The sequence below is a fragment of the Saccopteryx bilineata genome, chromosome 3 (genome assembly GCF_036850765.1).
Source record: "Saccopteryx bilineata isolate mSacBil1 chromosome 3, mSacBil1_pri_phased_curated, whole genome shotgun sequence".
NCBI classification, from domain to species: Eukaryota; Metazoa; Chordata; class Mammalia; order Chiroptera; family Emballonuridae; genus Saccopteryx; species Saccopteryx bilineata.
In genome coordinates this window covers 293,223,336-293,246,237 of record NC_089492.1, presented here as the reverse complement: position 1 = coordinate 293,246,237, position 22,902 = coordinate 293,223,336, and the positions used below count along the sequence as shown (strand labels likewise).

Sequence of the window (22,902 nt, the reverse complement as noted above, 5' to 3'; positions counted from 1 at the left end):
GCCCCCTCGTCCGCTCCGGTCTCTCAGGCCCAGCTGCAGCTGCGGACGCGGACTCCCTTGGCCGCGCCGCCTGCCCGCTCACTAGCTCCCTCCAAGAAGGGGATGCGGCTTGAGGTGGAAGTCGGCTGCGGCGGCCGTAATGGTGGCGGCCGTGTCCAGGAGGAGGCTCGACTTCCGCGGCAGCAGCGGCTTCGGCGCGGAGGTCCGCAACGGCCTCGGGCGCCCAACAACTTCGGATATTTCCGCTGCCAGTCTGCTTCGGCTATTCCCGCCCGGCCTGCGCTGTGCGCCTGCGCAGGCGCCGCAGGCACGGCCGTCGTCCCCGCCCAGAGTTGCTACGCGAAGAGGCAGAGAGCTCGGGCTCCTTCGCCTGGACTCGAGCCTTTCCGCTCATGTGGGCATTCCTCCGTCATTTCCGGAACGCTCGCGCGTTACGGCAGGGGGCGGGGGCGCCGCCATCTTTAAATGGGGCAGATGCGGTAAGTTTCGCTCGCGGCCCCGCCATTTCCACTGTCTTGACTGCGGACGGCATCGGGGGCTGGTTAAATTTAGCCCTTGTCCCGTAGGTCACAGAGGCACGGTGATGGCGGCTGGCCGGAGCCTAGGACGAGGCCAGGGGTGGAGTCTCGTCGTGTCCTATCGCGAGCCCCGACGTCCCGCCCGTGGGGATCCTAGTTGAGGTAAACTGACAAAACGTGTTATGCCGGAGAGCGGTCGGTACTGTTGAAAGTTATACGGGGGGGAACTTGGGGACGGGGCCATTCTCAACTGGGTCGGGAGTTCTAACGGCGGCGCACGGGGTGATGTGGGTGGGCCCAGCCTCTCTACCGGTCACAGCTCTGCGACTTCCGGCTGTCGCCATGGCAACTCTGTGGCGTCTGAGGAGCTTTGCCCGGAAGGTCCGATTGGTGTGGGCGGCCTCCACTGCTCAGGCGTTCCGCGTCCGAGGGCGGCTCCCGCGGCATGTCCTCTCGTGACACTGAGAAGATGTGTCGTCACCACCTGGAGTTTTGTGGGAGACGCGGTCCTGATGGCCTATTTGGGGCCCCGCTGGGGCAGGGCGCGCTGGCTGACATGCTGCTTTGCCCTCGACCCCCCGGTCCAGGCTAGTGGTTCACACCTCGGCGGAATCTCCCTGATGCCTTGCCATCCCCAGCGCCTCCTTGCACCGGACCCGGGTGCACCTCAGGCCCTGTCCTTAATCCAGCGAGTCGCCTGCACTTCGCCAGATCGTGAGCTGGCGCCCTTCCTGACCCCAGCCTCTGCGGAGGCTCTGCCCTGTGAGTGCCTGGTATCCTTGGCGCCCCTGGTGCCCGCCAACTCATCCTAGCTGGATTTCTGTACCCGCTCCCCCTTCTGGCCTTTCCATTCTCAATGCCAACAACCCACATGCCCCCTTCAGCCCTTTGGTTGTCCTCGTTCACATTCCCAGCATCTTTTCTTCAATTCTGTGATAACTGAGTGCTGGAGGTGTGCTGGGATGCGGCTAGGGGCTCAGAAGCCTAGGACAGCTCAGGTTGGGAGCTGACATGCCTGCAACCATCCCAGTGTTCTCGAGCTACAGACATGGCTTGTCCTGGCAGTCGGGGGGCCTCTCCAGATCCAGTTCTGTCTTACTCGAACCTTTTCTTGCCGTATTTTTATTTACTTATTTTTAGAGAGGAGAGAGAGAGAAAGAATGAAGGGAGTGGAGAAGCAGAAAGCATCAACTCCCATATGTGCCTTGACCAGCCAACCCCAGGGTTTCCAACTGGCGACCTCAGTGTTCCAGGTTGACGGTTTATCCACTGCGCCACTACAGGTCAGGCCCTCTCTCCATTCTTGTTAGCAGATCTGCTCTTGCTGGTTATTTTCATAAACTCTGTCTCTAGTGAAGGCTGATGACCACTTTGCTGTTTCTCGTCAGTCTCAGGTGGTTTATTTTGGCCAGCCCCGTCCATGTGTCTGTCCTCAGGCCAGTTGCTGAGGGCCCATCCCAGATGGGATATAGGTTCCATGGAGACGTGATACAGGACAGGTCAAGTCTATATTTGTGCAATATCTAACATTGTGGCTTAGATTCAACTGCAGAAAATGCTGGGAAGACCTGGTCAGGTAGCTCAGTTGCTTAGAGCATCGTCTTGATACATCAAGGTTGCTGGTTTGATCCCTGGTCAGAGCACATACAAGTAGCAATCAAGAAACACTTAAGTAAATGCAAAAACAAATCAGTGTTTTCCTCTCCCCTTGCTCTCTTTCTCTCAAATCAATAAAGTTAAAAATGTTTTTTAAATACTGGGTAAAGGAGGCCATAGGGGCTGGATCATGGAGGTAGAGAATGGCTGAACTAAGTAAGGCAGGGAGCTGGAATGGAAGTGGTACAACTGTGTCTTGTCACCCTTATGGCCACCCAAATGACAGAGGGGCACAGGTGGTTTGTGTGCTGAGGGAGCCTGCAGACTCTTGGGAAGCAGCACAGGGCTTGGCCTGTGCAAAGCCCTGAGGGAAGCTGTGGTCAGGGCTTTGAGGGGGATGTGGCAGAACATGATGGGCGAGGAGTGAGGGTGGAAGTGCATCTCTGTGTTAGTGTAGCCCCTGGAAGTTGACACTGAGAAGACAGTGTCCGTTTTGTAACAGTGGTGGAAGGAGCAGGTAGGGTAGGGAGGCTCAGTGCTGTGAATCTCAAGGCCAGAGATGGGTGGCTGGGATCAGAGCTGTGCTGGGAAACAGTGGAGAGAAACAGACAGATACAGAAGGCTTGGGCTGGGGTTAAAATAACTGGATAGATGTGGCTTGGGGAAGCTGGGCATGGGAGTGAACTATGGGTTCAGATACAGATGATTCACTGGCAGGTAGGCCTGGGCCCTGTTGTAGCTTCCACCAGATGACCAGTGTTTTGGGCTTGTCCTGGGTTCTTCCTTTGGCTCTGGCCAAGTGGTCTTTCTGTGCAAACCCTTAGTCCTGCTGATAGTATGGTAGCACTTGATTTCTCAACCCCCAGCCATGTGGCCAGCTTGTAAGGATATTCCCAGCTAGTTGCAGTAATGGTCTTTCATAAGTGGTTCTCACATCACTGTTCATGTTTCTCCTTAGAAGGCTGGTTCTGCAGGTGGGTCAAGGCACATCTCAAGATTTCAGGTTTGGGGCCCTGGCCTTGCATATTGTAAATTTTCTGTGTGGAATTTTGTTTTTACATGGTTGTATCTACATAGATTTTTTTTTTTTTTTTTTTTTACAGGGACAGAGAGAGGGATAGATAGGGACAGACAGACAGGAACAGAGAGAGATGAGAAGCATCAATCATTAGTTTTTTCGTTGCGACACTTTAGTTGTTCATTGATTGTTTTCTCATATATGCCTTGACTGCGGCCCTTCAGCAGACCAAGTAACCCCTTGCTCGAGCTAGCGACTTTTGATTTCAAGCTGGTGAGCTTTTTGCTCAAGCCAGATGAGCCCGCGCTCAAGCTGGCGACCTTGGGGTCTCGAACCTGGGTCCTTCCGCAACCCAGTCCTACGCTCTATCCACTGCGCCATCGCCTGTTCAGGCCCTTCATGTTCTTCACAACTCTAACATGATCAAAACATGAGCGCTTTCTTGTCCTCTTTGTTTCTGATTATAAAAACCACATAGCTTGCCTGGTCAAGGTACATATGGGAGTTGATGCTTCCTGCTCCTCCCCCCTTCTCTCTCTCTCTCTCTCTCTCTTCCCTCTCTATAATGAATAAATAGAATCTTTAAAATAAAAACACCACATAGACTTGTAAAATTCATGTTATAGCATTTATAAAGTTCCAACTATGTTTTTTATATCTGATACCACTAGCTACTTCAGTGTTCCAGTGCCTTCCCTGACCTGACTCTCCCAGCTTCTGCCCAGGGACCACCTTCTCTCCTAATTCTGCAGATCCCAGCTCAGGGTTCTCAGAATCTCCCTTGTGGTAGAGAGGACAGTCAGTTTTGACACTGGACCCAGGGCACACTCTCCTCCCCTCTGGCACTTAGGAGTGCCCCTGCTTAGGGAGCTTTTGACAGTAGTGGAGGATGCCAGAATGGCCCTGGTCTTGGCTGGAGAGTGGAGGGAAGAATGGGGTGATGACAGGGAGCATCCTTTTCTAGCATGGTAGTCAGAAGCCTTTGGCTCACGCTGATTTATCTTCTTTCTCAATGTCAGGGTCCCAGTCTTGTGTGTGTGTGTGGGGGGGGATGGGTCAGGGTGACTCAAAGCATTAAGGGGAAGTCCAGCTGTACCTCTGGAAGAAGTCTGGACACATAGGCTTCAAAAGGCTGTTCCTAGAACTGCCATGTCACAGGCAGGCTGCTAATACCAGCCCAGAGTGGGATCAAAGATCCTTTCTTTGGCACTGCTGTTCACCCTGTGTTTCTGGCAGCCAGAACCCCCCTCCCCTACTCCGGGGGGTAGGAGTTTATGTCGAGGGCCTGGGCAATGAGATGGAAGAAGATAGGACAAAAGAGGGAGAGCCTGACGGGGCGGTGGCGCAGTGGATAGAGCATTGGACTGGGGTGTGAAGGACCCAGGTTCGAGACCCCAAGGTCGCCAGCTTGAGCCAGGGCTCATCTGGTATGAGCAAAAACTCACCACCTTGAGCCCAAGTTCGCTGGCTCAAGCAAGGGGTTACCCGGTCTGCTGAAGGCCCGCAGTCAAGGCACGTATGAGAAAGCAATCAATGAACAATTAAGGTGTTGGAATGCGCAATGAAAAACTAATGATTGTTGCTTCTCATCTCTCCGTTCCTGTCTGTCTGTCTGTCTGTCCCTGTCTATCCCTCTCTCTGACTCTCTGTAGCAGTGGAGGGAAGAATGGGGTGATGACAGGGAGCATGCCTGTAAAAAAAAAAAGTGGAAAAGGGGCGGCTCTCAAGGCGGATGCTGAACCCACACTGGCAGGATCTGGTTTCTGTGACTTGCCACTGAAAACAAACATTTCTGATGGAGATCTCTTTGGGAGAGTGCCTGGCCTGTGTGTGGGTCCAGGGTGGGAGGAGAATGCCGCCCACAGGATGGGAATGATCGCTAGAGGGCTGGGAGATGGGCCCCAGGCCTGCCACCAACCTCCATTCCCAGACTGGCTGGAGTCCTGTTGGAAGGGGGCACCACCCTCAGCACTTGCTGGTGGTAAACGTGTTGGGAATGGGGGAAAGTCCTGAAAGAATGTTTACTTCCAGATAAAACCTTCTGGCTTTTTTGAGACAGGGAGATGAGAAGTGTCAACTTGTAGTTGTGGCACTTTATTAGTTCATTGATTGCTTCTCATACATGCTTTGACTGGAGGCTCTAGCCTAGCCAGTGACTCCTTGCTCAAGCCAGCAACCTTGGGCTCAAACCAGAGGCCATGGGATAATGTTGATGATCCCACACTTAAGCCAGTGACAGCCTGTGCTCAAACCTGTGACCTTGGGTTTTAAACATGGGACATCAGAGTCCAGGTTGATGCTCTTTCAACTGCATGAGCACTGGTCAGGCAGAGCCTTGCAACTTCTACACCTAAGGAATATCTTCCCAGGTTTAAAGTTTCATAAACATCCCAGGCTGCAGCGGACTTGCTGGGCACTAGTTTGCAACTTCTGTTGCATCCGATGATCTTGGCTGGCTGGGGAGAACTGGGCAGGTCCCAGTCTTCCCCTGAAGGTTGGCTTGGCCTATAGACATATCAATATGTGTTGAAGGCACCTTGGGTGAACAATACAGGAGTCATAAATATGAAGGGGAACCTTATAGATGTGTCAGGTGCTGTGAGGAACCACCTATGCAGGGTGACGTGGTTCTCAGGAACCACCAGGTTGCGGTAGAAATGCTGGATGTATGAGGATTGTTACAAAGGGACCTGAGAGTTGGGCGACATTGAGTGGAGACCCAAACCCATGTTCCTTCTGTTTATTGAGCATCTATTGAGGGGATCAGGCCCTGGGTTGGCCTGCTTTACCTATGTGATGGCAGGCCCCACAAGAATTCCGTGAGGTAGGTATTGTCCCCTCCCCCCAAGCACAGAAGACCGAGGTGGACACAGGTAGTCAGTGAACGCTGGCTACTCTGCACTGTGGATGCGCTGATGTTGGATGAGCTTGGTGCTCTGGTGGAAGCACCGGCCACAGTCCTGGCAGGCGAAGAGCTTGTCGCGCTGGTGGGTACGCAAGTGCTGCGTGAGCGTAGGCCGCTGGCGGAAGGCCTTGCCACACTCTGGGCAGGTGTAGGGCCGCTCGCCCGTGTGGATGCGCTGGTGCTGCCTGAGGTTAGCATGCTGCCGGAAGCTCTGGCCACACTCAGGGCAGGTGAAGGGCCGCTCCCCCGTGTGGATGCGCTGGTGCTCCGTGAGCCGTGAGACCTGTGTGAAGCCCAGGCCACAGTCACCACAGTGGTAGGGCTTCTCACCGGAGTGCGTCCGCTGGTGGCGCGTGAGCTTGAGACGCTGGCTGAAGCGTTGGCCGCACTCAGGACAGGCGAAGGGTTTCTCGCCCGTGTGCACACGCAAGTGCTGTGTGAGCGTGGGCCGCTGGCGGAAGGCTTTGCCGCACTCGGGGCAGGCGAAGGGCCGCTCACCCGTGTGGATGCGCCGGTGCTGCGTGAGGTTGGAGCGCTGCCGGAAGCTCTGACCGCACTCGGGGCAGGCGAAGGGCCGCTCGCCGCTGTGCACACGCCAGTGCTGCAGCAGCACTGAGCGGCGTCCGAAGCGCTCGCCGCACTCCACGCAACCGAAGGATTTGTCACCTGTGTGCACGGCCTGGTGTTCCAGCAGCACAGCACGCTGCTCGAAGCTCTCCCGGCATTCACTGCATGAAAAAGGGCCTGGGGGCTCAGGCGTGCAGGGCGGTGCAGGGGTCCCAGAGCCGAGCCCCGGAGGGTCGCCATGGATGCGCCGGTGCTGCCGCAGGTTGGAGCGCTGCCGGAAGCTCTGGCCGCACTCAACGCAGTGGAAGGGCTGCTCGCCAGTGTGCACTCGCCGGTGCTCCTCCAGGCGCGCGCTCCGCAGGAAGCCTTGGCCGCAGTCGCTGCAGACAAAAGGCCGCTCCTCCGTGTGCGTGAGCTGGTGACGCAACAGGTGTGAGCTGCGGCTGAAGCTGCGGCCGCACTCGCTGCACACGAACGGCCGCTCTCCCGTGTGGATCTTCTGGTGCCGCAGTAGGTTGCTGCGTTGGCTGAACACCTTCCCACACACATCACAATGGCCACCTCGCACTGTTGTGGTGCCTGTGCTGGGATGTCCTCGGCCCCGACCCCTCGGGGCTGGCCAGTGGGCAGTGGCCACTATGAGCCCTGTGCCCTGGTGAGGATCCTCGTCCATGGGATTCTGCTCATTTCCCAGATCGCTGGGGAGCAGGAGCGCATGTGAGAAGCCGCCTTCTTCGGAGGGTGACCGGAGTTGGCCTGTGAGGTCAGATACGCCAAGGTCCCAGATTTGGAGGTGGGGGTTTCCAGTACCTGGGCCAGCCCAGACATGGTCCATCTGGAGTGCAAACCCTGTGTTGCACAAGGGGATCCACTCCGTGGCAGAACCCACTGTGTGAGCATTCTAGCCTGGGTAAACAGTAGGGACTGGAGGCTCCTGACACTGACCAAGAAGGAACACAGAGGGACAGGGGCTTTATCTGTGCAGGCCTCCCCAGCAGCTGGCAAAGGGACATAATCTTGCACGAGGAGGAAGACTGAGAAGCTTGGGTCAAACTTACCAGGGTTGACTTAGGTTTGCAAAAAGTCACTTTTCTAGTGACAAAGGTGGCCCTTGTACCATCCACATGGGTGAGGATGATTTCCACAAATGCATAAAGTGGGTGGTGCCTTGCTTGATGCCTATGGGGCAACTGAGGGACAGTGAGTTCATGTAGGCTGTGGGGTACAGGAGTCAGGGGCCCAGTCTTCATGGAAAGAAACATGAACATGGGTGCTCTGGCATATGGAGCCCTGGGGCTGCATGAAATTAAATGGAGTATGGGGGGGGGGGGGTGTCTGTGGTGAAAAGGAGCTGCCCTCAGCCACACTTGTGAGCTCAGCAGCAGTAGATGCTGGGTAATAGAGGTGCAACCAGAGACCACTGAGAAGCAGGGCTGGGGAACAGGAAGCCCAGAGAAAGTTAAATCGAGACAGAGTAGTACGGACTTCAGTGGGTAGCAATAAAATCCATGTTATCAAAAGGCAGATAAATTATATCAAAGGATATACATGCACAGGAAAGAAAAGTAAAAAAAAAAACAAAACAAAACACCCAACAATTGAAAAACTGAGAAACTCTCCAGAGGCAAAAGACTAATCCTAAGAATCCCAATAAACAAGCAAGAAAGACCAACAACCAGACCAACGTGGGCAAAGAATGCAAACAGGAAAGGACATGTAACACTTAAATCCCATAAAAGATGCTTAGTTCCATCCAATAAGAACACTGTACTAAAGAACTAGACTCGCCTGACTAGGTGGTCATGCAGTGGATAGAGCGTGGGACCCAGGTTCGAGACCCCGGGTTGTCAGCTTGAGCGCGGGCTCATCTGGTTTGAGCAAAGCTCACCAGCTTGGACCCAAGGTTGCTGGCTCGAGCAAGGGGTTACTCGGTCTGCTGTAGCTCCATGGTCAAGGCACGTATGAGAAAGCAATCAATGAACAACTAAGGTGTCGCAACGAAAAACTAATGATTGATGCTTCTCATCTCTCTCCGTTCCTGTCTGTCTGTCCCCCTCTATGTTAAAAAACTAGACTCACCTACCATTTCCACTCCCTCACTGCTGAGACCCAGGCGTTTGTGGACATTGGTGGTGAATACAATTGTGTTCCCCTGTGTGAAGTGACCTATATATGAGGTTTCTCGGTTCATCCCTGGAAAACAACCCAAAGAAACAGCAGAAGCCTGAACAGATAAACAACGGTGTGTGCACAGGGGGGCCCTGCAGCTGTCCAAAGACGGGCATTTGTTCTACAGAAAATGTCAAATGTGGAACAGGGTGTTGTAAAGAAGGGAAATGAGTATGCATCTGAATATGTTTGCTCTTGTATGCAGACGATCTTTTTGGAAGGAATCATACAAACTGGTAATGCTGGTTTTTTGGGGAGCAGGACCGTGTGACATACAGAGAAAGGCATTCTCTGTGTACACTCTCGTGCCTTCTGAGTTTTCTATCCCATGAGGGCATTGGTTATTCAGAATATTCTCATGTTGAAAATACTGGCTACACAGTCATGTTCAGTTGAGGGGTACGGGGAGCAGTCAGGAGACCTGATAGGGAGACTGAGTGACCTGTTTGAAGATGGGAGCTGTGGTTGTCTACGGGGAAGTGCAACCACGGAGAGGGGTGGCAAAGGAGGAACCCACCAGGACTCAATCCCAAGGTGGTACTGGTGATGTGACTGGAGGAAGACAGTGGGTTTGTGAACTGAGTAGGCCCAAGCTGGAGGGAGTGGTCAGCCATATAGCACAGGTGAGGTCTGGTTAGCAGATAAAAACTAAACAGCAAAAGGAGCATGTGCCAGGTCCTGCTCTAGCTTTGACACACAAAACAGAACATAAAGATACCATGAGCAAGCCCTAGCTGGATAGGTCAGTTGGTTAGAGCGTCGTCCCCATATGCCAAAGTTGCAGGTTCGAACCCTGATCAGGGCATATAAAAGAACCAACCAATGAATGCATAAATAAGTGGAACAACAAAACAATGTTTATTTTCGTTTTTTCCTTCTTTCTCTCTAAAATCAATAATTAAAAAAAATACCTTGGGTAATTTTAAAGCAAGAAATACCTGCTGGTGAGGCTCAGGGAGCTCTGAAGGCCAGGGACTGAAGACTGAAGCTGGAGGCTGAGGGTAAGGGCAGCATCAGCCCAGTCTACCCACAGACCTGCCTGCTTGCTTTGGGCTGGGCTGCAGAGGTATCTTCCTTGCATGGCCTGGAGTCCAGATGAACCTTCACTTCAGGGTTTTGACAGCCCCTCACCTAGGATGATGCTTAGTTTGGGGACAAACAAGCTCCTGCAGCTGAGAGGCGCAGGCTGTCAACAGTGCAACCAGTGGGAGAAGTCACAGCCAAGGAAACTGAGCTAACTCATCAGTCTGGCAAGGAAATGAAATTATTTCCAAATCCTCAAAGGAGGGACCAGCACCCATGAAACAATGAACTCTGGCTGGATAGTTCAGCTGATTAGAACATCATTCTGAAGCACAGGTTGCTGGTTCAATTCCAGGTCAGGGCATACATAGGAACAGATGGATGTTCCTGCTTCTCTCCCTTCCTCTCACTAAAGTCAATTAAAAAAAAAGCAAAGGAAAAAAGAAAGAAAAAAGAGCTAGGATCCTTACTGATAACAAAGCAAATAAGAACTTCTGGGAAACAATGGCATCTATTTAAATGTTTCATCCTGAAACTACAGTAAAACGGCAATAAAGTTTTTTTGTTTGTTTTTTCAAGGTGTAAAAGCCCCAAAGATGAAAGGGGAACAGGTCTGACATTTTCTACTCTGGAAAGCAGATGGGCAGACAATTATGCAGTAGACTGGAGAAGGCACATGCTGAATCAAGAGTGGGGGGGGGGGGATAAATAAATGCGTTTTACCCCAAAGAAGACTCAAAAAGTCCAGGAGTTGGAGGTACCAGGTACCTCTGGCTGTGGAGGTGTCAGGACACCATGCAGGTGGGGAAGGCTGATTTAGAAGCAAAGCTGGGTAGGGTGATTGCAGGGAACAGCTATGGGCTCTGCACAGAATGCTGAGCAAATAGAGGGCAATGTTGTAGCTTGGATTCTGGGTCTCTTCCATCTTTTTTTTGGTATTTTTCCAAAGTGAGAAGGGGGGGAGGGAGGCAGAGACACAGACTACCACATGTACCTGACCGGGATCCACCCTGCAAGACCAATGGGGGGCATTGCTCAGCTGCAATCAGAGCCATTCTAGCACCTGAGGAGGCCATGGAGCTGTCCTCAGTGCCTGGGCCAACTTTGCTCCAATGGAGCCTTGGCTGTGGGAGGGAAAGAGAGAGAAAGGAGAGGGGGAGGGGTGAAGAAGCAGATGGCTGCTTCTCCTGTGTGCCCTAGCCAGGAATCGAACCCGGGACTTCCACACGCTGGGCTGAAGGTCTACCGCTGAGCCAACCGGCCAGGGCGGGTTTCTACCATCTTGGAAAAAGGCTGGGTTGAGTTGAGGTGGGAGATCATATACTGAGAAAGTTGAAGGATTAAGTGGAATCAAATTGTATGCTGAGACACCAATCTCTCTCCTGGTATGTTGGCAAGAGGCTGGAGGGCCCTTCCTGGAGAACTCAGAAAAGACCTGTCTGACCTGTGGTGGTGCAGTGGATAAAGCATCAACCTGGAAATGCCGAGGTTGCCGGTTCAAAACCCTGGGCTTGCCTGGTCAAGGCACATGTGGGAGTTGCTGCTACCTGCTCCTCCCCCTTCTCTCTCTCTCTCTCTCTCTCCCTCTCTATAATGAATAAATAAAGTCTTTTAAAAAAAAAAGACCTGCCCTGGCCGGTTGGCTCAGCAGTAGAGCGTCGGCCTAGCATGCGGAGGACCCGGGTTCGATTCCCGGCCAGGGCACATAGGAGAAGCGCCCATTTGCTTCTCCACCCCTCCGCCGCACTTTCCTCTCTGTCTCTCTCTTCCCCTCCCGCAGCCAAGGCTCCATTGGAGCAAAGATGGCCCGGGCGCTGGGGATGGCTCTGTGGCCTCTGCCCCAGGCATTAAGAGGGACTCTGGTCGCAACATGGCGACGCCCAGGATGGGCAGAGCATCGCCCCCTGGTGGGCAGAGCATCGCCCCTGGTGGGCGTGCCAGGTGGATCCTGGTCGGGCACATGCGGTAGTCTGTCTCTCCCTGTTTCCAGCTTCAGAAAAATAAGAAAGAAAAAAAAAAAAAAAAAGACCTGAAAAGGCTCACAGCAAGGGGTGCCCCAAGTAGCTCAGCCAGAGGGCCCTATAGATTCCTCACTGGCACCTGCTAACACTGCTGCTGCCTGCTCACATCCCCCAAGATGTGGGTCTCTTTGGGGAGTGATCTCCCAAGTCCTTCCCAGCCCCTCATCCACCTACTCAGAGCTGCCAGACAACAGCGCCCCATCTTACACATAAGCAGACAACTTGGAGGGAAGAGAGACCACACTAGAAGAAAGCTTAAAAAACAAGTTTTTGATATTCCTAGAGAAATAAGGAAAGACATTACAACTGTAAGAACAAAAAGTGACTATAAAAATAAACGTTCAGGGAAGGAAACACTCTGGGAAATTAAAACTGTACTGGTAGATATGAACATCTGAGCAGAAGGTCTGGAAGATACGGTATAAGAACTTTTCTGAGCAACACGACAGAAAGGGATAGGAGAGTGAAATGAAAAAAAACAAACAAAACAAAAACAGAACCTATCCCAGAGACCAACAATCAAGGAGCAGGCATCTCAGAAACAAGAACAAAACAATGGAGAAGGAAAAGAACCTGTTTCGGCCAATTTCCCATGACTGAGATATGCATTTCAAATGGAATAAAGGCTCGCCAACAATGTGATAAAAAAGGTTAATAAAAAGAATGCTTCATCCAGCCAACTTCAGTCTACTGTGGAATGTTAGATAAATGTATCTCAGAAATATGTCTCAGAACTTTTATGTCCCATACCACAGTTTGCAGGAAGGTCCACTGGAACAAGTGAGTGAACAAAGGAGGGGTCCAGAGAACACGAAGGAACAGACCAGGAGCCTGGGTGAGAGCCAACCTAGGGCTGAGTGGCCTAGATGGATACCTGGTCAGAACTCTGGTCAGAATCCCCTTGTCCTGCCTGATCCCCAGACAAGGTCCCTCTGCCTGTCACCCTATTAACCGGTTCTGCTTGCCATTCCTGGCCCTCCCTAACCTGACACCCACAGTCTAGGGGCCAGCAGGATGCCAGAGCTGGGAGGTATGGGTTTGGAGAACACAGGCTCCTGTCTTGGGAGGTTTCACTGTGGTGGGGAGTAGCAGGCAGAGGGGTGTGAAGTCAATGGAGGACTCGGTCTTTGAAGGTTGAATATACTGAAGGTTGATGCTGCAGGGGATGGTCCAGGGAATGGGGGAGCAGAGCTAGAGTGGAATAAGCAGATGTACTGCTGCCCATGCAGAGGTTCCAGCCCCACCACGCCCCATCTTACCTGGGGAGAAAACGCCAACTTCCTCTTGCCACAGGGTCCCAGGGTGCTCCCTCCATGAGGGCGGGTCAGTCTCTGTCTCACTGTGGGGAGAGGCGTGGTCCAGTGCTATCCCACAGCCCTGAAACCACAGTGGTCGCTGCTCATCTGTGCCCTGCCAGGCCCAGAGAGGGACCTGTGTGACCCCCACCCATGGAGGCTTCTGGGCTGTGCAGGGCTCACCTGGGCCTCCTCAGGCAGGACTGTGGAAGTGGCCTCCTGGGGGCTGGCTAGAGGCCCAGAATCCAGAAGCTCTGGAGAGGAAGGGTAGGGTCAGGTGGCCCAAGGTTGTCCCACCCAAATGCCCTCCACAGTGGCGTGCTGGGATGCACGTGGGGTGAAAGCTCAGTGCAGGCCTGGTGCTGGGCATGGCAGGAGGAGGAAGCTCAGGTCTATGCCTTGCATGTCCGTACGAGGCCTGGGCAGATGAACAGTGAGGGCCAAAGAGGGGCATAGCACAAGGGTCCACACAGGAGTGGTGGAGGGGCTGGTCAGCTGTGACATCTGCCTGGGAGGCTTACGGGGAGGAACAGGCCCCAGCGCTTTGGGGTAGGCCTCAGCTGCACCTACCCATACCGCAGCCTGTTGTCTGCTCCCCAGTGACCAACTGACATTCCTTAGTGGCTTTTCTTGAGAAGTGAACCTTACATGCCTCCCAAACAAGGAAACCACAGCAGCTTGTCTCATGCCAGAAGAGAGCAAGGACACAGCTGTGACAGTCGGGCTTGATGTGTGAGGGGTTGTCATGGCTGCTGGCTGGATGGGATGTGGGGCCCTAGTTCCATCATCAGGTGACTGGCCCAGTAGGCTTCAGGCTGCTCAGGGTAGGCTCCCATGGTCCATCCAAAGGACCAGTCCTTGGGCCCTGCCCAATCTGCCTGCCCTCACCTGGGTCTTCTGTAACCTTGGGCTCCTCTTTCACCTGAAGGTTCAGCTGTGACCTCTGCATGGCCCCAGGTGCTGTAGTCCAAGGCTTGGTCTGAGAGAGGGGATGGAAGTCGGAGGCCTCCATCTTCTCTGATAGCACCTCCTGGCCCTGCACCTGGACTGTGACCTGGGGAGGTGCCCCCTCTCCATCAGGGTCCAGGCAGGGAGTTGAGCTGGACCCTATCACAGGACTCCAGGGGTCCTGAATGACTAGGTCCTCTAGGGACCCCACCCTCTAGGAAATAAGCAAGGGACGAAGGGACCACTTGCTGTTGCTGTCCTGTGTTGACACCCACTCTGGGTCCCTCCCTGTGTCCACAACCTTTGCACAGGGTCTGTAGCAGGTGACCACTTCCAAATCACAAGGGATAGGTGTCTGAGCATGGCACCCCCCAGATGAACCCTGATTTCTGCTCAGGGCAACTGACTCACCCATCTCCGGGGCCTTCCTGGCTCCTGACGGAGCCTTTCAACAAGGGACACAGCCTCCTCAGGGCTGCCTGGCCGCCGCACCCGCACTTGGGCCTGAATCTCAGGGGGCAGAGCACCTAGGAACTGTTCCAGCACGAGCAGCTCCAGCATCTGCTCCTTGGAGTGCACCTCAGGCCGCAGCCACTGGCGGCACAGGTCCCGGAGCATGGCCAGTGCCTCTCGGGGCCCTGCCGCCTCTTCGTAGCGGAAGTGCCAGAAACACTGGCATGCGGCCTCTGGGCCAGGATCCCATGGGTTGGCCTCCTCCTCAGAGTCCTCCAGCTTCACCACGACAGGTTCCTTGTCTTCCAGGGCTGTGTTACCTGAGGAGCCCAGTATTGTGGGCTTCATTGGAAAGACAACCTGGGCTCTGAAGCTATTGTTTGACCCTGGAGAACGAATGGGATGAGGCTGCTGCAATGAAAGTGCAGTGAATGCTTATTGAGCACCTACTGTATGCTGTGCTGTTCCATCCTGGGGCCTGCTGGGGGAAGGGGAAGGCAGGTGAGGGCAGGAGGCACAGAGAGGTGACCAAATGCCTGAGGTCTATGAGGCTGGTAAGCCCTGGATGAGACACCTATTCCTGGTCTCTAGCTGGGCCTGCAGAGACTCCGGTAGACCCCTGCCCCAAACAAAAACTACTTAGGTCCAAGAAGTCACCTCCTCTACCTCTAAATCCTGCCCTTCTTTTACAGGCACCACCTCATCCTTGCCCTGTAGCTCTCCTCCTAACAGGTGAATGACAGCCACACCACCTACCCCCAGGCCAGTCCCTCGTTGCACCATCCACTCTCTTACTCAGTCTCAGGTCATTCTTAATGCCATTTTGGTTCCACAGGGCAGTCACCCCCACCACCTATGCAAAGTCACCTGTGTGGCTCAGCCTCCAGGGGGCATCCTCCCCCAGTTCAGCCCATCCTGAGCCCTGCTTAGCATACCATGCAAATGCACATAGGTGATGGGGAAGCTTCCAGGGGCTCCTAAAGGCCCTGCGACCTAAAGACGGGGAGACTGCAAGCAAGGTCGGAGATTCCCGCCTTGCCTATTTTCCATGTTACCTTGGCAGATCACTGTGCTTGCGAACCTCAGTTTCTTCCTCTGCAAACGAGAACGACCACCATCCCCTCCAGTCTGCTGCTCCTTCTGTAGGTTTAAGACGCAGGCTTTGTAAAATAATGTTTATTAAGGAGATGGATTCATAAGCCAATCTTCTACTCCTCAAGGTCAACCCGAAACACTACTGAAGTTGGGCCATCGCTAAGGCAGCTCGGCTCCGTGAAGGTTCCCGAACTACATTAATCCTACGTTTTGGATGGCAACCTCCGCTTTAGAAAGCACAGCAGGTCCTGGTGCCGCCATGGCAACAGGCGGCGGGGTGAGGGGGTCTCACAGCCTGTCGCCTTGGCAATGCTCAGTGACTGCCGGGCCTCCAGCGACAGGGCCAGGCCCACCGGCAGGGACGGCCCCGGTTCCTGTCCTGCCGTCCAGGTCTCGCAGGTCAGCCGTTATCCACAAGTCCTCACCCGCCATCACTGTCCCCGCCCAGGCCTTCCCACTTAAGAGACACTCACTTCGTCTCACCTAAGCGCTCCTGAGCATGCGCACTCGCGATGTTCTCCCCCCTCCCCGGTCCGGACTATGTCTCCCAGAATGCTCTGCGCAGCAGCACGAGCGCCTCTTGCCCTTCCCCCACCCTCGTCCCTGTTTCCACCCCGTTCGCTGGGGTAGCGTTGTTCTCCACGATCAGGTCACTCCCGCAGCCTCTGATCCCGGCATCGGGGCCCCCGTTGACTCGCGCAAGCTTCTCGGGAATAACGGACAGCTGCGCCGCCTTCCAGACCGCGCAAACCTCCCACCGCCTCCAATTCTCTACGGGCCTTCTAGCAGAGTTCTGCACCAATCACGGCCCTCGCGAGGATGCCGTCAGCACGGGTCTCCATGGCAACCCCCTGCAGAGACTTGGGGAAGGCGCATGCGGGCCTCAGAAAGGAGCGGTTTGGCCCGGTGGTTTCTGGGAGGTGTAGTCGGTCTATCCCTCCGTGCGCGCAAAACGTTTGTGCCGGCGGGCGAGAGGCGGGCCTGCACGTGATCCTAGTAACAGAAAGGGTTGACCCGTTGGTTTCCAGGGCAACTCGGGATCCCCCCCCCCCGCCCCCCGGCCATGGACGTCCAAAAAGCTATGGGGAAATGGGATGAGGGTGTGGAGAGGGGGCTACGATAGAGGGGTTGGGGGGAGAGAGAGGAGTGACTGATTCTGGGGTGGGAAGAGACTCCAGTATGTGAACACCTGGTTAAGAAAGACAACTGAGAGGGCTCTCGACTCAGACCTAGAGAATGATAAGCCAGTCAGTCAGGGAGTCGGCCTGGGGAGACAGGTGTGCTAGAATGGTTAGCAACAGGAACGGGAATCAGGAAGGGATGGAGGTGAAAAGGAAAGACGGAAAGGAGAATCGATTCATAAGGACCAGAAGTGTAGATACCGAGATTCAATAGATAGACAAGGATACAGGAGTCCACAGACTATAGGGGAGAGACAAAAATCAGAGATACAGTAAGATGGTTTAAGAGTTTTCAAAGAGTAAGAGAAGGTGACACCACAGGAAAGCCAGAAAGAGTTGGAGACTTGTTAGGAAAACTTATCCAAAACTTGACAATGAGACAATAAAGATAACTGGGAACTCTGACTCCTAAGCGAAGCAGTTCTTTTCGAATACTTGATCAGAGTGCAGAAACGGCGAATTTATTGAATAGATGCTAAATTGTAAAGGTTGATAGGCTGCAAATGCTTTCTATCCAGTAGAAGAGAGTACCCTGAGGGTTAGAGTTGTGTTACCTTGTAGAACAGTATGATACCGAGCCCCCGCTACTGCCCTCTAGGGCAGTAATCTGAGTTTGGGTTTGGTGGGGTTTTATTTTTTAAGTGTTCTTTAACGCTCTCTATTGTTATTTCTATCTCATCTAACTGGATCCACCTCTGTCATCCTCCTATTTCGTCTGTGAAGTAAATCAATCTTTGAGATGCGCTCACTGATTTTGGTTTTTTTAATTTTTATGCCTTTTTTTTTTTTTTTTTTTTTTACAGGGACAGAAAGAGTCAGAAAGAGGGGTAGACAGGGACAGACAGACAGGAATGGAGAGAGATGAGAAGCATCAATCACCAGTTTTTCGTTGCGAGACCTTAGTTGTTCATTGATTGCTTTCTCATATGTGCCTTGACGGTGGGCCTTCAGCAGACCGAGGAACCCCTTGCTCAAGCCAGCGACCTTGGGTCCAAGTTGGTGAGCTTTTGCTCAAACCAGATGAGCTTGCGCTCAAGCTGGCGACCTCGAGGTCTCGAACCTGGGTTCTCTGCATTTCAGTCTGACGCTCTATCCACTGCGCCACCGCCTGGTCAGGGTGATTTTTGTTTTTACCTTCTAAAAAATTTATAGGTTGACGATCTGAAGGAAACCAGTTCTCCGGAATGGAGGAGAGACAGGGAGAAAAAGAAAACACTGAGATAGAGTAAGGAAGGGAAGGAGGTAGGATGATGGAAAGACAGAAAGTAGGGGACAGAAAAGATGCGAACGAGGAATTAATTAGGCGGCGAAAAAACCAGCCTCGGGCAGCGACAGCCAGGTACCGCCGCCTGGACTCTGCCCGTAATGGCTTCATCGCCGAACTACATTTCCCGGCAGCCTGAGCGCCCACAGCTACATTAAAGGCCCGCCACACGCGGCCGCCTCCAATCCCGGCGGTTGCCCTGCAACTTTCGCTTTCGCCGGCAAGACGGAGACTGGGTTCAACCTCCTCCGAGCAGCGCTGTGAAGCAGGAGATGGGGAAGGGCCGCAGCCCCACCGGTCCAGCAGAAGCAGCCGGCCCGCGTCGCTGTCCGGAGGTGACGGTGGTCCGCACCGCGCAGGCCGGCCTCCCGGGGCGGGGGCGACCTTTCTCACGGCTCGTCGGCGGAAAAGGGACGGAGATAGGCTGTTGGGCGCGCAACCGCGCCACTGGGCCAATGGGAGCATTCGGCGGCCCCGCGGCCTTCTGGGAAATGTAGTCTCGGGAGACGTAGGGCAGCGGGCCTGTGAACTGTCTCTTGGGAGAGTGGGAGGGAGGGAATAAAAGGATGAATTAGTTATAAAATTGTAATTTGGCAAGCTGAAGACATGCTTGTAGGAGAGAGAAGGCTGGGCGCAAGTGGCTCGAAATTCGGATCCTCCTTCGAGTCAGGAGCCTTCCATGCCCACCGACCTTTACCCTTCTCCCTGGCTCTAGGTCCCCGTGGACTGTGCGTCCCTGTTTCAAAACAAGTGTAGTCCCTGAAGGTATTTGTCCTAGGTGCCATAGCCACTCCAAAAACACAGGCCCGTCAGGTATTTGTCCCTGATTGTCACGTGGCACCGCGCTCCTTCAAAAACGATTTTACTGTTTTCATCAGGTGCTGTTTTCACAGGGTTCAAAATGCCAAAGGAACGGGAGAAACCTGGCCCACCTCTGTCCTTCACTTAAAAATTTCACTTAATAAGTGACTACTGGGTGACTGCAAAGTGCCAGCCACGATTCCTGAGCCTGGGGACACTGCAGAGAGCTTGGCAGATAAGGCTCCTGCCCTCAGGCAGCGTGTGACAGATTCGCAATAAAACGTGGGCGTGGAGGTTACATTTGAGTAGAGATCTGCAGAAGAAGAGGGAACAAGCTCTATAGATAGGAGGTCAGAGCAAAGGAAAGGATGAGGCTTTGATGCCCTTGAGGAAGCTGGTGAGGACTGTGGCTTTTTCTCAGGGAGAGGTGGGAGGCAGCAAGGGCTTTAAGCAGCAGTTGACTGGATCTGACTTTTACCGACTCATTCTGACTGCTATGTGCAGAACCACATTTCTTTATCTCCAGGTACTCCACAGTGGTGGGTCGAATTAGGGAGGTTCCCTTTTGTGTGAGTTTCCTATGACTGCTGTTGCATACCACTACAAACTTAGAGCTTTAAAACACAAGTTTGTGATTTTAGCGTCTGGAAGGTCAGAAATCTGAAGTGGGTCTATTCAGGTTAAAGTTATGTATTACCAGAGCTGGTTCCTTTTAGAGGATCTAGGCTTCACTACTCACACTGCCTTCTGGGTGAAACCTTCTGTCTCCTCTTACAAGGGCTCCTGTGATTACATTTAGGACTCATTTCAGATTACACAGGATATCCTGCCCACTCAGGATAAATTTATTTACACCTGCAATATCTCTTTTGTCATGAGAGGTAATTTACTCATAGGTTCTATTCATAGGTTCCTGGGATTAGGATGTGGATGTCTTCTAGGATATGGATGTCTTCAGGAAAAGTCCTTATTCAGCCTCCCACCCTGAAAACTGATGTCTGTGAGTGAGAAGCATGGAGCCAGCTAGGTAGCTCATCTGCTCATCAGTGTCTGGGAGGTGAGTCAGGGTTTCTAGATGCTCTTGCCTTTACCTTGTGGTGGTAGGAGGTTTATGGACCAAAAAGAGAGTGAAGTGTCACCTGTCTTTCGATCTCATGAGCTAAAACTAAGTGACATGCTCTTCTAGATGCAAAGAAGTTTGGAAGTGAATGTGCATTGCTTTGAGTAGTAGGAAGGGAAGGGCCAGGCATGGCCTCTGAGCAGGGCTCAGTGCTCTTGTGACAAAGCATGGGAAGGTTGGGCTGCGGTTGAGACTTCCATGTGATCACATGTTAATACCTATATGTTGTCTCCTTACGGAGAGGTCAGGAAGCCGCCATCTTAGGCACATTGATAACTACTATGGAGGGGCAAGAGGTACAGAACTCATCAAGGTGCATGGTGCAAGGAGGCAGAATTAAGACAAACCCAAACCCTCAGGTGTTGGGGAAGGCACCCCTTGGTGGGATTGGCCTCCGCCACAGTGTCAAGCGGGACCAGAAGTCCATCACCCTACATGTGAAGTTGGAGGTGCTTCGGAGGTTTGAAGATGGTGAGAAGTTGACACACATCACCCGGGCTCTGGGGCTGGCCACTTCTACCGTTGCCTCGATCCGTGTTAACAAGGACAAGATCCGGGCCAATTCTCAGGCGGCTACACCTGTCTCTGCCAAGCAGCTCACCCACTGCTGGGGTGTGGTGCTGGGTCACATGGAACGCCTGCTGAGCCTGTGGATTGAGGGGCAGAAACAGCAGAACCTGCCTGTCAGCACGCTGCTCATCCAGGATCAGGCACGGCGGCTCTTTGCACAGCTGCAGCAAGAGCAGGGTAGTGGCAGTCAGGCTGAGACCTTTGGGGCCAGTAATGGCTGGTTTGCACATTTCAAGGCACGCCACAATGTACTGCTGACAGATGAGCCAGCTGTGGCTGACGCCCAGGCCGCTGCCTGTTACCCCCTCATGTTGCGCACCATTTTGGAAGAGGGCTGTTACTCACCCAGCCAAGTCTTCAATGTGGACGAGACTGGCCTTTTTTGGAAGCGGATGCCTGAGCGCATGCTGCTGGCGCTGGAGGGGACAGCCAGGCCTGGGCCCAAGGCCCCTAAGGACCATCTGACCCTGCTGCTGTGTGGCAATGCAGCTGGTGACTTCAAGCTAAAACCCCTGCTGGTGTACCCATCGGAGAACCCGCGTGCTCTCAAAGGCTGCTCTAAGGCTAGCCTGCCTGTGGTCTGGCGCTCCAACCGTAATGACTGGCTGACACCCAGCATCTTTCGGGAGTGGTTTACTGGCTGCTTCTGCCCTGCTGTGGAGAGCTACTGTGCGAGCCACGGCCTCCCAAACTGTGCCCTGCTTCTCCTTGATGGTGCACCCTGTCACCCTGCCCACCTGGGTAGTCTCTCCGCCCACGTGCGTGTTGAGTTTCTGCCCAAGAACACATCGGCCCTGATCCAGCCCATGAACCAGGGCATCATCGCCACCTTCAAGGCCCATTACTTGCGCTGCACACTTAGCCATCTGGTCCAGGAGAAGGCTGGTGGAGACCGGCCCTCCATGCAGGAGTTCTGGCACAGCTATACTGTCATGACTGCAGTAGACAACATTGCCCAGGCCTGGGCGGAACTGCAGCCTGCCACCATGAACAGTGCTTGGAGGAAGCTCTGGCCAGAGTGTGTGCCCACTGGCACTTCAGAGCTCGATACCGTACCCCAGCTCCACCGCAGCATTGTAGCACTAGCCAGCCACGTGGGCCTTGGGGATGTGGCAGAGGCCGATGTCATCCGCCTGCTGCAGGCCTATGTGGAACCCCCACCCTGCAGAATCCTCCAGGATGTAGAGGATGGACATACCAGTGGTTCTGGGCTATTCCGGCAGTCAGGGAAAGGCCTGGCCTCCAAAAGACCAGAACCAGATCTCACTGAAGCTGTGGTGGGTGTGGGGACTGAGGAAGCTGGTGTGGGTGCATTGAGCCCTGAGCACCTGTCCCAGGTCCTGTCCCACTTCACCGCTGGACTGTGGATCCTCAAAGAGAACAATCCCAACCGGGAATGCAGCCTGAGGGTGTCCTGGAGTGTCCACTGTGCCCTCTCCCGCCTCCGGAACTGCACTGGAAACAGGAAACAGGCTCAGGCAGCTGCATCCTCAGGAGGCCTTGTGGTGGTGGCCATGAGGAAGTTGGCAGGAAGCCTGTGCTCACCTAAAGTGGGGCCTGCAGAGGGTGGGCAAGTGGCTAAGGTCACAGGCCCTGAAGGACAGATCTATGCAATTGGCCTGGATGGTTTGGGGCTTGGGCCTGACCTCAGATGAGCCCTGTCACATGACATTTTTGTTTTTGGAGGGCAGACAAAAAAGGCAGGCTGTGCCTTTTGTGACTGTTTCCTGGGTCTAGCTCTCTTTGAGAAATCTGATTTACATAGGCTGCAGCCCAGACTCTCTCTGAAGTTAGACCCACAGCTCTGATTGCTATGGATGGGTCCCCTGGACAGTCTCATTATCTCCCCTCATTCCAGTTTGTTTTCCTGTCCTCCAAACTTTAAAAACAGGCACTCTGGGGTGTCTACCTGACTGCGGACACCCCACTTGGGCCACCAAAACACAAGTAGTCAGCAAGGGCAGGTGTTGTGCTCCAGCTGGATGAACCACAGGTAGTGAGACAGGGATGTCTGGCTTCCTGGATTCCGTTCAACATAGGTACCTGCATGTGTCTGCACATGCAAACACGCTAAGAAATAAAGATGGGAGAAAGGATTTCTGCCACCTGGCATAGCTAACAGCTGCAGTGATGGGCTTGCTGTCAATACATGACAGGACTGGTGGGCACCGAGAGGTTCGAGAGCCCAGCCTCACTGGGAAAAATGTTAGATGAGGCCACTTGCTTTCCTGGAATGATCAGCTAGAGGGATGGCAAGAAGAGAGGGAGCTTTTCTTAGGGCCCTGTGGGTTAACTGCACAAATTATGAGCACATGAAATGCGGTGGGTGCTGGGGAGACCAGGCTGGGTGAGACTGGC

General features: G+C 53.7%; 2 protein-coding genes and 1 long non-coding RNA gene across 10 annotated transcripts; 2 read left to right on the top strand and 1 right to left on the bottom strand.

The window, feature by feature from the left end:
* Positions 1–37: 37 nt before the first annotated feature.
* On the top strand, positions 38–10,492 carry LOC136331818 (uncharacterized). The gene is made up of 3 exons (XR_010730539.1): positions 38–680; positions 1,659–1,801; positions 10,376–10,492. It is a non-coding gene; the product is annotated as an uncharacterized lncRNA (long non-coding RNA).
* LOC136331769 (myeloid zinc finger 1-like) lies at positions 5,858–16,137 on the bottom strand. Of its 7 annotated transcripts, none has more exons than XM_066270785.1 (7): positions 16,092–16,137; positions 15,569–15,653; positions 14,472–14,924; positions 14,001–14,166; positions 13,296–13,366; positions 13,077–13,194; positions 5,858–7,453 (listed from the first exon to the last, which is right to left on the bottom strand). In XM_066270785.1, exons 3-7 carry the CDS (start codon positions 14,859–14,861, stop codon positions 6,024–6,026), a joined length of 2,175 nt encoding a protein of 724 aa, XP_066126882.1. In that variant the 5' UTR covers positions 14,862–14,924; positions 15,569–15,653; positions 16,092–16,137; the 3' UTR covers positions 5,858–6,023. The 7 variants fall into 7 exon arrangements, with proteins under 7 accessions (XP_066126882.1, XP_066126879.1, XP_066126880.1 ...); XM_066270782.1 differs by having other exon boundaries at positions 14,472–14,994; positions 16,092–16,131; XM_066270783.1 differs by lacking the exon at positions 16,092–16,137 and having other exon boundaries at positions 14,472–14,899; positions 15,569–15,647.
* A 199-nt stretch (positions 16,138–16,336) lies between these two features.
* LOC136331777 (tigger transposable element-derived protein 1-like) lies at positions 16,337–22,663 on the top strand. Of its 2 annotated transcripts, none has more exons than XM_066270795.1 (3): positions 16,337–16,432; positions 19,764–19,915; positions 20,218–22,663. In XM_066270795.1, the coding sequence occupies exon 3, from the start codon at positions 20,256–20,258 to the stop codon at positions 22,197–22,199; it is 1,944 nt and encodes a 647-aa protein (XP_066126892.1). In that variant the 5' UTR covers positions 16,337–16,432; positions 19,764–19,915; positions 20,218–20,255; the 3' UTR covers positions 22,200–22,663. The 2 variants fall into 2 exon arrangements, with proteins under 2 accessions (XP_066126892.1, XP_066126893.1); XM_066270796.1 differs by lacking the exon at positions 16,337–16,432 and adding an exon at positions 17,704–18,394 and having other exon boundaries at positions 19,764–19,911; positions 20,214–22,663.
* Positions 22,664–22,902: the final 239 nt, after the last annotated feature.